Genomic DNA, 15,483 nt, shown 5'->3' on the forward strand with positions numbered 1-15,483 from the left:
AAATTCAGCAGTCCTGGGAACCTTCCCTGCACCGTCTTTTCTCCCTTTCTCTGGGAAACCAGTCAGGGGGGATCTCACCTTAAACACTGCTTCAGTCAGCTTGCCACAGCTTGTCACACCGGTGCCATATTCAACTCAGAGCCTGCAAAGAGGGGCTGAGGAATTGGTGCCATATTCAACTCAGAGCCTGCAAAGAGGGGCTTAGGAATTGGGCTATAGGGGCACAGGCCTCTACCCTGGGCTTTGGAAAATCGGTGTCTGTGGAACCCGTCGTCCAGCCCAGGATCTAGCGTCGCAGGAGGGGGTACGTGGAGGCGACACTCCACGTTCCCGCCCGTTGATGGTAGTGGGAGATCGGTCCCAAAGGAAACCGTCGCCCTCAAAAAATAACAAACCTTGAAAGGAAGTGCCTCCTACAGACACTAAGCTAAAACTGAGGCTGCCTGGCCCGGCCAGGGGGTGTATACTGCAGAGGAGGAGCTATGCTTTTGCATCTACTTAGTGTCCTCCTATGGATAGGCAGCATAACACCCATCGTCTTGTGTCCCCCAATGAGGCGTCAGAGAAATACCGTATTTTTGAGATTATAAGACGCACTTTTCCTCCTCAAAATTTAGGAGGAAAATGAGGGGGTGCGTCTTAAAATCCGAATGTAGCCTACCAGGAGGTGGAAAATAGGCGCTGTGCTGGCTGCGGTGGGGGTGGCTGTGCTGGCTGCGGTGGGGGCGGCTGTGCTGGCTGCGGTGGGGGCGGCTGTGCTGGTTGCGGTGGGGGTGGCTGTGTGGGCTGCTGTGTAGGCTGCTGTGCGGAGCAGAGCGGTGTGGCGACTGTTGCGGCTTCAAATAATGGCACCCGGAGTCGGCGTGTATGCAGATGGAGTTCTTGACTCAAGATCTCATTTACCCACATGCTGCCTCCCATGCTGAGGCCCATTGATCTTCCAGCAGCAATCTTAAGGAAAATGGTGCCCAGAGGTGGCGCTTGCGCAGATGAATTCTTGCAGCGCCTGCAGCATCGCCCTACTCCAGCACTCCCCCTGCCTCCTGTGACCCTGCTCTACCACCACTGCCGACCCCCTCCGGTAAGACACCACCGGAGTATAAGACGGATCCTTTTTTTATCTCTAAATTTGGGGTGCGTTTTATAATCCGGTGCATCTTATAAAACTAAAAGTACAGTACAGTATTCAAAATAATCAGCAACACAATAAAGAAATCCTTCCCCATTCATTTCCATGACTGGAATATTACCAGTTAGTATGATGGAGTTGTGTACTCTGTCTGTAGTCTGCAGTACTGAGCCTAGTTTCAGGCGTCCTCTCGCCAGTTCACAGTGGTCAGCCCCTTTAACTTGATAAAGCTCAACTGTAAGGGTCCCAACCCTTAGATAACGCAGGAATTCAGGATCTGGAGTTACGGCATAGCGAGAAGTGAAGTTGTACTGAGGCTTGATTCCAGCAACAACTGGGGTTGAATGAGTCTCAAAGTCATACAGTGAATAGATACAGAATGTGGTTGGTTGAGGGTCTTCAATAAGCCTTATGCCATAAGGGGTGAAACTGATTTCTCCAACATGAACCTCAAACAGAGTTTCTCCACGATGCAGAGATGGAGGTGGAGAGACACCGACCTCAGAAGAGGGGGAATCTTCCATATTTAGTCTGAATGGAAATGTACCATAGGCAATGTCTTTGAGCTGAGCTAAAAGAAAAGAGAAAATTTAATATATAGATAATATACCCATCACACTCATAATGCAGTCCTTTGTAAAGAATACTAGTTACCTTCCAACATCTGGACTCTAGATTTCCGCTGAAGAAGTCTGTCCTCGTATTGGCGTAATTTTTCTTCATTTTCTCGACTTTCACATTCTAATCTAAGCTTTACAGTTTTTAGCTCCTCCTTACATTGAATATAAAGAAAATTACATAATGAAATAAAATGGCAGGTCTAAGATAACAAAATATGAAACTATATATTTTGACAGATCCTTCTACGTCAAAAAATATTAATGTACATGGAAGGATAATGGCCTGATCAATCATTTGTTGGAGTGTTTGTTTCTGACTCCTCTCCTGGTAAACATGTGCAGTGTTGTTATTCACATCTTTTATTCTCACCTGAAAATTATCAATTATCATTTGTCGGCTGTAGGGCTACACATGTAAGCAAGCATGTATTTTATAGTGTAATTAACATGAGAAAAGAAATGAAAGTCAATCACATGATCAAAGGAAAGACAGAACATCTGAGTATTGTAACATGTAAAAACAAGTGTTGATGCAGTTAATGACTAATATTGGCAACTAGCTCTTGTTTTACTCATGTGTTTCCATTCAAAAATATTATTAAAGAAGTATTCTCATATTATGAACTTTGTTGTCATGTTGACTAGGGAAACACTTGAAGCTAGAAGGAGGAAGAGCTTCAGCGTGTAGTTAGACGACTAACCACTAGAGGGCGTTAGAGTAGATAGCAAGCCGTGTCTGCAACAGTAGGCCTCGTCAATAGTACAGCAGAAAGCAGGACACAGCCATGTGATAGCCAGGGATCAGAAGCCTGGAGGTCACGTAAACAGCAGCAAGGAGAGACGGAGCCGAGGTGAAAAACAAAGATACAGGTCAGAGGACGGGAAGTCAAAGTAACGTACAAGGATGAGGAGTCATGGGTCCGGACCAGGGTCACCCAGACACGACTAGGGTAAACAACAGGCAGGACCGGGGAGTCAGGGAACAGGACGGATGAACAGAGAGGATGACACAAGTCAGGACAAGGTTGTAGGGAGGCAGGATAGATCAAGGTTAACTCATGGGAGCCAGGCACGCACGCTGCAAAGCAAGAACTATTACTGGTGATGTTCCGGGGAAGCAGCACCAGGATATAGCGGCCTGTCCTACGGAACGAGGCAGAATGGAATTAACCCCTCCCATGACCTGTAACTGTAGGCTAGGATACAAGCAAAAGCTCAGCAGCGACTGAGCCAGGCATAAATCATGACATTTGCACAGTTAGACAACATCACAATAAGCAAGTTTGCAATTAACTTGCTTTTTCTATCTGCTATAATTCTCCTGTTGTGAGGGCTTTTATTTTACATACTGCACAGCTCGTTGGCAAGAAGATAGAGCACCAGTCTTGCTGAGTGTGCGCAGTAGCTGCATTCAAAGGAGAGTAATTAACTCTTGAGATTCTAGTCACTTCTCTACAGCCCTTTGATTTCTGTAAAGCAGTTAACTGTAAAATCAGAATACTTGGCCCCCATGATTGTCATATTTTACTCGAGTCCTGCACTTGTTCAAAAGCCTTGTCATCTCTATATGCAAATATAGTGATAACTAGAGTTGAGCGCGGTTCGCGGTTCGAGGTTCTCCAGTTCGCGGCTCGAGTGATTTTGGGGGCTGTTCTAGATCGAACTAGAACTCGAGCTTTTTGCTAAAGCTCGATAGTTCTAGATACGTTCGAGAACGGTTCTAGCAGCAAAAAGACCAGCTAATTCCTAGCTGGCTTTCCGCTGTAATAGTGTAAGTCACTCTGTGACTCACACTATTATGAAATTTCAGCGTATAGTGTGCGGGAACAGCGCATTCAGATCACTGCTGTATGTATAATGGCGATCGCCATTTTTTTTTTTTTTCCTTGTCTTCCTTCCCTAAGCGCGCGCGTGTAGTGGGGCGGGCCAGCATGTCAGCCAATCCCAGACACACACACAGCTAAGTGGACTTTTAGCCAGAGAAGCAACGGCATGTGTGATAGGATGTCCATGTCACATGTCCCTGCATTATAAAAACAGACATTTTCCTCCAGCACGCCATTAACTGCCTTCTGCGTCCTTGGTGTCAGTCATCACTGGCGCAGCTCCTATCTCCGATACTGCTGTGTACGCTCCATACACAGCGCTGTACAGAATAGGGATAGAAGTTTCTATCAGTCCTTTTAAGGGCTAATACCGGCAGGGTCAGAGCCATAGGTGACAGGTCCGTGAAAACAGAGTTTAACAGCTACACAAGATGACAGCGTCTGTGTAGCTAAGGTCAGGGATTTCCTCGCTGCATTTCCCCATTAGGAGGGATAGAAAGGCAGGCTTTCTTTCCTCTACCCAGAGACCCACAACCCTGGCACTGTACCCTCCTGCCCTTTGCACACTCAAACTCATTGTTACTAAGCCATTATACTAGCAAACACTGAGTGAACTTAGTGGCATCCTAAACGTGGCTGTTGGACTTCTGTATTGTCCCACTAGTGCAAAGATATTTGCAGCACGTCTGCCTGCATTGCACACTCAAACTCATTGTTACAAAGCTATTATACTAGCAATTTATGCTGCCAGTTTAAGGGCCGTAGTTGCATTGTCAGGGATAATTATTGTTGTTTATTCTGCTGTTAATAAAGCTAGATCACCGCTGAAATCTACACCACCTCTCAATTTTTACTACCACATTTTAAGTGCACAATCTTGTCGCAATCAACATGAGTGGCAAAATGACAGATGCTGGTGGAAAGGGGAAGAGGCGTGTTGGAAAAGGAAAAAAAGGGTTTGTCCGTGGGGAAGGTGGCAAAGCTCCATTAACATCTGCTGAAGATAGACCATCTACCAGCAAAAGTAAGATGTCTACTACTTACCGTGGACAATCCGATGTGCTCCCTTTTTTACGGATACGAACAACTGGAACAAAGGTAGATGATGGCCAAAAAAGGAAAATGCTTGAATGGATCTCAAGTGGTCCAACAAGTGCCCTCTCAGCCACCTCAACTACCGCATCCAAAAAACACCAGTCCTCTGAGTTTTCATCCCAATCAAACTTGCTTTCTCCCAGCTCTGAAGTCTCCATCCGCCCTGCACAGTATGGTGGAACTGAGATGGCTGAGTCTGCAGAGCTGTTCAGTCACACTATAGCCTGGGAATCAGAGGTCTGCTCCCAAGCTACAGTGAGTACAGACCAGGAAATGGTCTGCAGTGATGCCCAGAACCTTTGTGACTCTGATCCAGGCCGTGAGGACCAAGTTTCTGAGCATAATGTTGACCCTTTGTCACAAACTGTAACACCTGTGGTTATAGACAATGAGGAACATACTGATGACGATGAGACGCAGATACCAGATTGGGATGACAACTTAAATATTCGGTCAGGGCAAGAAGAGGCTCGGTATGAGGGTGAGGGGAGTGCAAACACAATAATTGATGAGGAAATTCTAGATCCCACCTACTGTCAACCCACAGTCAGGCACTCGAGGAGGTCAACAGAGGCGGTGGAGGAGGATGCAACTGACGACGAAGTTACCTTGCGCCTTCCTGGACAGAGTCGGAGCACTGGTAGCACGTCTACAACTGCATCATCAGCCACCACTCTGCCTCTGAGCACTAGTCGGGGGGGCTCAGCAGGTCGCATGCCCTCTAAGCCTTGCCTAGCCTGGTCCTTTTTTGACACAGAAAAAGATCGCCCAAATTATGTGATCTGTAAAATTTGTCGTGATTCTGTTAGTAGAGGGCAAAACCTCAGCAGTTTGACAACTTTTACCATGAATCGTCACATGAATAAATATCATATGTCCCAGTGGGAAGCTCACCGTGCTGCAATGCGGCCTAGCAGAGCGAACCATCCACGGCCTGCCCCTTCCAGTGCATCCGCGCGCTCTTCATCTTCTAGGACTGTGGGGACAGCTGTCACACCTGGTTTTCCACGCACAACTTCCACCACTGTAACCGCAACAGGCAGTTTGCTTGGTAGGTCGTCAGTTGGTTTGGAAGGGGAAACAAGTGCGTGTGTACAGCTCTCTCAGACATCGATAGCACCAACGTTACATGAAGGCAACATCATGTCTACGCCTGCACTTTCCTCACAAACCTGCATTTTTCCAGGGACACCCTACTCAACACCGTCTGCACACAGCAGCCAGATCTCTGTCCCTCAGATGTGGACAAATAAAAGGCCATTTCCTGCGACCCATGACAAAGCTAAGAGGTTGACTTTATCCCTCTGTAAGCTCTTGGCTACCGAAATGCTGCCTTTCCGCCTGGTGGACACACAGGATTTTAGAGACCTTATGTCTGTCGCTGTGCCCCAGTACCAGATGCCCAGTCGCCACTACTTCTCTAAGAAAGGTGTGCCCGCGCTACACCAGCATGTCGCACACAACATCACCGCTTCCGTGAGAAACTGTGTGAACGGGTGCATTTCACCACCGATACTTGGACCAGTAAGCATGGACAGGGACGTTACATGTCGCTGACTGGGCACTGGGTAACTATGGTGATAGATGGTGAAAGGTCTGCTGCACAAGTCTTGCCATCCCCACGACTTGTGTGTCAATCCTCTGTCTGTCCAAGTTCCGCCACTGCTTCTGCCTCCTCCACCTCATCTGTGTCCTCCACCTCCGCCCCAAACCTGCCTGGTCAGGCCACCAGCGTTCTCACTGCGCAGAAGGAATCACGCACCCCTCATTACTATGCTGGCAGCAGAGCGCAACGGCATCAGGCGGTCTTTAGCTTGACATGTCTTGGGAATAAGATTCACACAGCTGAGGGGTTGTGGTCAGCTCTGCGGTCCGAGTTTAATAAATGGTTGTCTCCACTCAACCTGCAGCCTGGTAAGGCCGTGTGCGACAATGCTGCAAACCTGGGTGCGGCCCTTCGCCTGGGCAAGGTGACACACGTGCCTTGTATGGCTCACGTGTTGAACCTTGTTGTCCAGCAATTTTTAACACACTATCCCGGCCTAGATGGCCTTCTGACCAGGGCACGAAAACTGTCTGCTCACTTCCGCCGTTCAAGCGCCGCAGCTGAGCGACTTGCATCGCTCCAGAAGTCTTTCGGCCTGCCGGTTCATCGCCTGAAATGCGATGTGGCGACACGCTGGAATTCGACTCTCCACATGTTACAGCGACTGTGGCAGCACCGCCGAGCCCTGGTGCAATACGTCATGACGTATAGCCTGGGCCGAGATGCAGAGGTGGGGCAGATCACCCTGATGGAGTGGTCTCAGATCAAGGACCTATGCACCCTTCTGCACAGTTTCGACATGGCGATGAATATATTTAGCGCTAACAATGCCATTATCAGCATGACAATTCCAGTCATTTACATGCTGGAGCACACGCTAAACACTATTCGGAGTCAGGGGGTGGGACAACAGGAAGGGGAGGAACTACAGGAGGATTCATATGCGCAAGGGACAACAACATCACCAAGGTCCAGACGTTCATCATCACCAACGCGGCAGGCATGGGACCATGGGGGACAGGGATCAACAAGAGCGCATGGTAGCAGGCGAAATGTTGAGGAAGGTGCAGGAGAACATGAAGAAATGGAGGACGAACTGTCCATGGACATGGAAGACTCAGCGGATGAGGGAGACCTTGGTCAAATTTCAGTTGAAAGAGGTTGGGGGGAGATGTCAGAGGAAGAAAGAACGGTTAGCACCTCTATGCCACAAACACAGCGTGGACTTGGTCCGCATGGCTGCGCAAGACACATGAGTGCTTTCTTGCTGCACTACCTCCAACATGACCCTCGTATTGTCAAAATTTGAAGTGATGATGACTACTGGCTTGCCACACTATTAGATCCCCGGTACAAGTCCAAATTTTGTGACATAATTCCAGCCATAGAAAGGGACGCACGTATGCAGGAGTATCAGCAGAAGCTGTTACTCGATCTTAGCTCGGCTTTTCCACCAAACAACCGTGCAGGTGCAGGGAGTGAATCTCCCAGTTGTAACTTGACAAACATGGGACGGTCTTGTCATCTTCAACAGTCTACCCGTACCAGTAGCACCGTATCTGGTGCTGGTAACGGCAATTTTATTGAATCTTTTCATAATTTTTTTAGACCCTCCTTTGCAAGGCCAACAGAGGCAACAAGTCTGACACATAGTCAACGGCTGGAGAGGATGATACAGGAGTATCTCCAAATGAACATCGATGCCATGACTTTGCAAATGGAGCCTTGCTCATTTTGGGCTTCAAATCTTGAAAAATGGCCAAAGCTCTCCACTTACGCCTTGGAGATTTTGTCGTGTCCAGCTGCCAGCGTTGTCTCTGAACGTGTCTTCAGTGCTGCTGGGTGTGTGCTGACAGATAAGTGCACGCGTCTGTCCAGTGACAATGTGGACAGACTAACGTTCATCAAAATGAACAAGTCATGGATCCACAAGGAATTTACTACCCCTGTGTCATCCTGGGGAGAGTAAATGCTTGTGGATTTGGAATGTGCTTGATGCAAATCAAAACATCCTGTTTGTAACTAGGGCACAAGTGCTGCCACTGATGGGGTGTCTGTGTGGCCCAAGTTTTGGAAAAAAGGGAGACTCCGCTTGGAGTAACCCTTGCTTACATTGTTTTAAAAAATGATCCAAGATGCACAGCGCTGGGATCAGGAAAGACTTAGCTACCTACCCCGGTGTCATCCTGGGGACGGTTAATTATGGCGTATTTTTGAATGCGCTTGATGCAAATCAAAACATCCTGTTTGTAACTAGGGCACAAGTGCTGCCACTGATGGGGTGTCTGTGTGGCCCAATTTTTGGAAAAAAGGGAGACTCCGCTTGGAGTAACCCTTGCTTACAGTGTTTTTAAAAAGGAGCCAAGATGAACAGAGCTGGGATCAGGAAAGACTTAGCTACCTACCCCGGTGTCATGCTGGGGACGGTTAATTTTGGCGTATTTTTGAATGTGCTTGATGCAAATCAAAACATCCTGTTTGCAACTTGGGCACAAGTGCTGCCACTGACGGGGTGTCTGTGGGGCCAAATTTTTGGAAAAAAGGGAGACTCCGCTTGGAGTAACCCTTGCTTGCTGTGTTTTTTAAAAGGAGCCAAGATGAACAAGTCATGGTTCAGCAAAGACTTTGCTACCTACCCCGGTGTCATCCTGGGGACGGTTAAGAATGGCGTATGAATGTGCTTGATGCAAATCTAGCTGTGAAGTGTACAACTGGGGCACAACTGCTGCCACTGAAGGGGTGGGTGTGTGTGGGGCCCAATTTTTGGAAAAAAGGGAGACTCCGCTTGGAGTCACCTTGCGGTGTTTTACATGATTTTAGAAGGGCATGCCATGCCTATATCTGTGTCTCCTCCTCTTTTTCCTTGTCCAGCTCTTTTGTTTTCGCATGAGTATATGACCTTGTCACTTTCCCATGTGTGTGTGTTGTGTTGTGAGTTGTTTGTCACCTTTTGGACACCTTTGAGGGTGTTTTCTAGGTGTTTTTATGTGTTTGTGAATGCCTGCCATTGTTTCCTATGCGGTTCGAGTTCGGTTCGTCGAACGTTCGACGAACCGAACTCGAACGGGACCTCCGTTCGGCGAACCGAACTCGAGCCGAACCACGACCGGTTCTCTCATCTCTAGTTATAACAGTCTAGATTTTAGAACAAGCCAGACTGTTTATCTGTCACAATAGCATAAGCTCAGCATCAGCGCACATGTACTGACCAGAACTGTCACTCAAGGAACACTGCCAAGACTGCCAACTCCCAAGCAACAAGGAAGTATGGAGACTGTAAAGCTGTGTGCTGCTCAAGTCACTTGTGAATAAACTTTTAAATAGATATTGCCATCTCACAAGTGGTGGCATAATGCTAAGTTAAGAAATTAATTTATAAATGATGGGTGTCCGTCCTCTGGGTCCATTATCAATACTTAGAATAAAGATTTATGGCACCAATTAAGCACTGCAGCCATTTCACACCCTCTTTCTACACAGTGGTGACCTGTCTATTTAGAAGGAAGATTCTGAAAAAATCATTATAAGGATTCATTTGATTCTGTAGAGCTGGACTTTTCTTCTGTTGTTTCATTATATCCTAGCTTAGACATTCCTCTGAGCCCCGGATAATCTTGTAAGATTTCTTACAGTGAGCTGGTTTTTCTTTTCTTTTTAGCCCTGACACTTTGCAGGGGAAGTACCAGGTGAATGGGAGCACAGTGATGCATGGAAAAAGAAAAAGAAGAGACCTGAGAGGCTCGAAAGCTTGCTATTATTACCATCTTTTCAGTTAGCCATTAAAAAGTATCAACCACTGAGGACTTCAGTTCTTTGGAAAAATAATGTATGGTCGCCTTGATTCTCAGGCTTGGACAAGGATTGGTATGGGTCTCACAACGTTGGAGCCAGCACCAAGCATGAACTAATGGCATGTCTTAGTACACTCCCATCACTTCATGATAAAGGAAAGATTTATCATTAAAAGCGTAAGAGTTGGGTCAATAATGTACATCATCCATACAAATGTTTCCTAGGAGTGCAGTGATAGAAGGTAGTAGTGGTAAAAGGAACCTGTCGGCCCCTTTTGGTTCCCCAAATCACTATTATGGTCTACATTACCAGTTTATATAGTAGGGAATACTAATGGACTAGAGGCAAAATAACTACGGAGACGCTGAGCTCTTAATGTGATGGAGAAGACTACAGGATCCAACTCATAATTGGTACTGTGTATAAAAAAAAGTAAAGCTACCCAATATGAGTTATGTTACCTGGTAATCAGTGTTGATTTTATGTTGTAAAGATAATATTTCACGAGTTTTGTCCAGTTCTAGAATAGTTTCAGCATGAGCTGCTTCCATTTGCCGCATCCTCCTTTGTCTTTTTTCTTCCATGGCGCTCCTTTCTTCCTCCCCTCTTCGTAAATCCACTCTTTCCATATTTGATTCTATGTCAGGCCATCTCAGATTGTTTTGTTCTTGCTTGTTTTCTCCTTGATTGCCACAGAGATCATTTTCTCCTCCATTTTTTTCTGTCACTCTTTGAATGTCTTCAACTATGGCTGACTATATCAAATTATAAAATTAAGACGAATGACCTAATCAATGAATCGTCAAAGTAACTGCAGCCGTACTAGTAATAGTATAACATTACATTAGATTGTAAGCTCTGTGCATATAGATGTTCTAATGAAAAGCTAGCTCTACAAATGCATTAAAAGTGGTCATTTCACAGGGCACAGTCTTATGTCACATTAATGGTGCATGAGAAGGGTAAACTTCAAATAAATGATTGTTGACAAGATCGGTGGGAATCCAACCTCTAGGTCCCATTCTGGTGAGAATTTTGCCAAATGCAGATTATTTCTTGTCATAGTAGAAACTAGCTGACATCCTTGATTTCTTTCTTAAAAATAAATGATTAATATTAGAATAATCACATGACTTATCAGATTCCTAATTTTGGAGTTAAAGGGAATGTGTAACTGTCAGGTGCAATATGCAGCCAGAATCACGGGCAGTTCTGGGTGCATATTGCTAATCCCTGCCTAACTGTCCCTGTATACACTAGCATAGATGAAGGGATGTTTAGAAAAAGTATTTATAAAGATCCTTTATGATATGCTAATGAGGCCAGCGACTAATCCCCTGGGCGTTACTTCCCTTATCTAGTTGCCCCCTTTAGCATGTTAGTTCGTCCCTGTGGGTGTGCTAACATGCTAATGAATGTGCAGCATCAGAGGATGATCTCACTCACCTCTCTGCTGCCATCATGCCTGAGTCCTGGATTTCGGCTCAGTGCGCATGATCAAAGACTTGCATCATGCGCACTAAATGAGTTTGAAGCCAGGACGTGTACACGCGGCTTCATAGTGCACATGACCGAAAGTCCGGAATCATGCGCACTGAGCCAAAATCCACCGTCGCGGCAGAGAGGAGAGCGCAACCATCTTCTGACACTGCACATTCATTAGCATGTTAGCACAGCCACAGGGATGTGCTTACATGCTAAGGGAGGCGACTATCTAAGGGAAGTAATGCCCCTGTGACTAGTCGCTGTCATCAATAGCATATCATTTGATATCTTTAGAAATACTTTTTCTAAAGATCCCTTCATCTATGCTACTATAGGCTGGGACTGCTAGGCAGGGATTAGCAATAGGCTCCACCCTATGTTCATATGTTAGGCTACATATAAATTACCAGTTTGTGTTTTCATTTGTCATGATTAAGGGCAAGGAATCTGCCAGAAAGGCGTAGACGGACACCTGGTCTACTCATGCTGTAATTATGGACTTTTCCTGTTTTTAATGTTTTTCGATTAAAAGTCATGTTTAAATCTTCAATTGGCGGTTGCTGGATCCCTTCCAATTTTGCTCATTGTTTCAACCTGGTTACCGGTCCAGGATTTCCGAGCACCGCTTTTTCTCTCATTACATCTGCTGAGCTGTTCACTTGTGTTTTTGTGTTAGCAGTATGCACCCAGAACTGCTTGTGGTTCTGGGTGCATATTTCACCTGACAGGTTCCCTTTAAGAAGATTTTTTTCTTATATAATATGTTGGAACTGGATCACAGTTTTTTCTTTACTTCTTTTAGATCAAAACAGTTCACAAATAAGGTGTGCACTTAGTCTACAGTATATGTCGGGAACTTATCCCAACGTATACTGCAACATTACCATGGGCAACCATTCACCAGATGAAGGCTGAAAGTGTGTTCTTTTGTCCTCCGTCTTGCTGGTGTGCGGCTCCATACCTTTTGTTTAACTGTATAGGAAGCCCAGCAAACTGCTCTTTCCTGTACAGAAGGTTACTTCATGCAGTGTACATCTCTTTACTGTGGGCACCTATGGTGGATGGATGCCTTGGCATCCACCCTGACTGTGCAGACTGTCGGGCATATACCTCCAGGTGTAGGTGCCCTACAGTGGTGGAGTCAGCCTAATAGGTTCAAACTTTTTCACTCATGTCAATCATTATTGTCATTGGTGTCAGTATTTTTCACCTGGGCTCTTTGTCTTCTGGTGTCTTCTTCCTGAGGAACATGCTTAGCGGCTGTTAAAATTAAAAGATCTGATACTTTGTCTTGCAGAATATGGATTTCCTGCATCTTCTCAAGGAGTTGAAACTTCAGCTCAGACAAAACTTGTTTTAGATGTCCATTTTGCTCTGAGAAAGTCAGAGGACAAGGTCATTGGAATAAACAGTACATAACATTAGGAATGTAGCAGAAACACAGAACATAGGACCATAAGTGGTGTGTATTATTAATCCTATATGATCCTTATCATTCACTGGATCAGGTCATCTACTGGCCTGTACAGACACGTTCTCTATGCTATTGCTCGATTGTAGTTATTAAACAATTAAAAGGGAATATGTACTGTATGTGCATTGAAAAAACATCTTTGCAGTAAAAATCTAAATCTCCCTGATCACTGGAATAAATCTTGACCATGTAACCAAGTTCTGAATGGAAGTTCTTGCTCTTTTGCCCCCAATGACATTCAATTTAGAGCATTACAGAATCTTTAAGGTACCTGGTAGAATAAAAGGGATAGTCAAAACCCCAATTTTTAAAAAATGGATTCATATTGTTTTGACAACTTTTATTTTACTATTATGTGTCATAAAAATGTCTTGCAGTATAATAAGGGACTGTGATCAACGTCTTATTCTATAGTTTTCTAACTAAAAAGCTTAGATTTTAATGTTCTTTTTGACTCCCTGTAAGTCCAAAATATATTTGTATCAAATAAACAAATAAATTACCATGACTTAAGCGGGCTTTACACACTGCGATATCGGTCTTGATATCGCTAGTGTGGGTACCCGCCCCCATCTGTTGCGCGACACGGGCAAATCGCTGCCCGTGCCGCACAACATCGCCCAGACCCGTCACACATACTTACCTGCCCGGCAACGTCGCTGTGACCGGCGAACCGCATCCTTTCTAAGGGGCGGTCCGTGCGGCGTCACAGCGACGTCACTGAGCGGCCACCCAATAGAAGCGGAGGGGCGGAGATGAGCGGGACGTAACATCCCGCCCACCTCCTTCCTTCTGCATAGCGGCCGGGAGGCAGGTAAGGAGAGCTTCCTCGTTCCTGCGGTGTCACACGGAGCGATGTGTGCTGCCGCAGGAACGAGGAACAACCTCGTTACTGCTGCAGTAACGATTTTTGAGAATGGACCCCCATGTCACCGATGAGCGATTTTGCACGTTTTTGCAACGATGCAAAATCGCTCATTGGTGTCACACGCAACGGCATCGCTAATGCGGCCGGATGTGCGTCACCAATTCCGTGACCCCAACGAGTTCGCATTAGCGATGTCGTAGCGTGTAATGCCCCCTTTAGTGTATTACAAAGAAATAAAGGGGTCATCCATACTTATGACATTGATGACATCCTTAAAGGGATTGTTCCACGAACAAAATACATTTTAATCAATTAATCTTGGGAATAAAAATATGTTGGATGCATTAAAAAAAATATTCTTGTGCTGAGATAATCTTATAAATGTGTCCCTGGTAGGTACTGTGTAATGGCCGTGTCTGACTGTACAGGAACATGGTCTGATCATACTACAGCTCCTGGGCCGGGGAGGAAGTAAAAGAGAGTATACAGACAGTGTAACACAGGTGATAGGAATGCAACACGTAATAAAGACGACTCCGTGGTGACTCCAACAGTTATTTATTGGGCGGGAAAAGGGAGATTGGAGGGAAAGGGTAAGCTGAAGGCAGTACAGCAACTCAAAAGAAACAAATTAAATAACAGTTGGCAAGTTACAATCGACTGATTAGTTGGATACAATCATTGAGATTATAATGAACTACTTCCTTTAATATTAACCCAATCCTTGTCCTTCCATCAGGGAAGTGTCAGTGTCACCCTACTTGTAGTCACGATGTACAATTAAGCAAGAAAAGTTAAGCTTTGTGTAAGTCTATCTATGCTAATGGTACATTAAACTTGGCACAGTTCTGTTGCAATTCACTATATTGACAGATAACTCTGGCAATTAGCAAATCTCTCTTAATAACGTACAGTATGTCAGGGCAGAAAGCAATCCCCCAGCTCACTTGGTCGCTGAACTGGAGCAAATGTTCATTTCCCGGTCTCTGGTTCTCAATATTCAATCTTTGGTGCTTGACCATGTTGTCTGGTCTTTCTCTGGACATGGTACTCAATGTTCTGGATTCAGTGCTTGACTGTGTAGTTTGGTACTTCATGGGTGACGGTGTTTGGTCTTTGGGTTTCTTTGGTAATGGTATTTGATCTTCTGGTTCCTCTCAGTAGTTTGTGTAATGGGGCTGTGGCCTTGGCAAAATCTTTAATATGCCGCGGATGGTATCCGGAGAGGCCCAGGAAGGTCTGAACACTCTCAGTGTTGTAAGCATAGGCCATTTTTGCACAGCAGCCACCTTCTCCTTCGTGGAATATAGCTCTTTACTACAGATGCAATACCCCAGGTACTCAGTTTCCTTCTGGAACAGATGACATATTCAGAGCTTAATCTTCAGTCCATGCTTTTGAAGCTGCTCCAGCAACTGCCCAAGTCTGCTTAAGTGCTCCTCAAAGATAGCAGAGAAGATAATGTCATCAAGATATATCAATGTTGCCTCAAAGTTCAAATCTCCCAGACATCTTTCCATTAGACGTTGGAATGTCTTGGGGGCGTTGGTGAGCCCAAACGACATTCGGTTGAACTCAAATAGTCCCATAGGGAGTATGAAAATCGTTTTCGGACAATCATGTTCAGATATGGGTTTATGACAGTAAC

General features: G+C 45.5%; 1 protein-coding gene across 1 annotated transcript in view; it reads right to left on the reverse strand.

Moving 5' to 3' along the window:
- The window catches only part of RPGRIP1 (RPGR interacting protein 1), a 66,820-nt gene that overhangs the window by 18,911 nt on the left and 32,426 nt on the right, over window positions 1-15,483 (reverse strand). The window contains exons 12-15 of the mRNA XM_075341106.1: window positions 12,704-12,867; window positions 10,470-10,763; window positions 1,784-1,901; window positions 1,251-1,700 (exon numbers count right to left, since the gene is read on the reverse strand). Of these exons, the coding sequence (XP_075197221.1) occupies window positions 1,251-1,700; window positions 1,784-1,901; window positions 10,470-10,763; window positions 12,704-12,867 (1,026 nt within the window). The remainder of the gene's footprint in view (window positions 1-1,250; window positions 1,701-1,783; window positions 1,902-10,469; window positions 10,764-12,703; window positions 12,868-15,483) is intronic.

Source organism: Anomaloglossus baeobatrachus, chromosome 1 (assembly GCF_048569485.1).
Source record: "Anomaloglossus baeobatrachus isolate aAnoBae1 chromosome 1, aAnoBae1.hap1, whole genome shotgun sequence".
Taxonomy (NCBI): Eukaryota; Metazoa; Chordata; class Amphibia; order Anura; family Aromobatidae; genus Anomaloglossus; species Anomaloglossus baeobatrachus.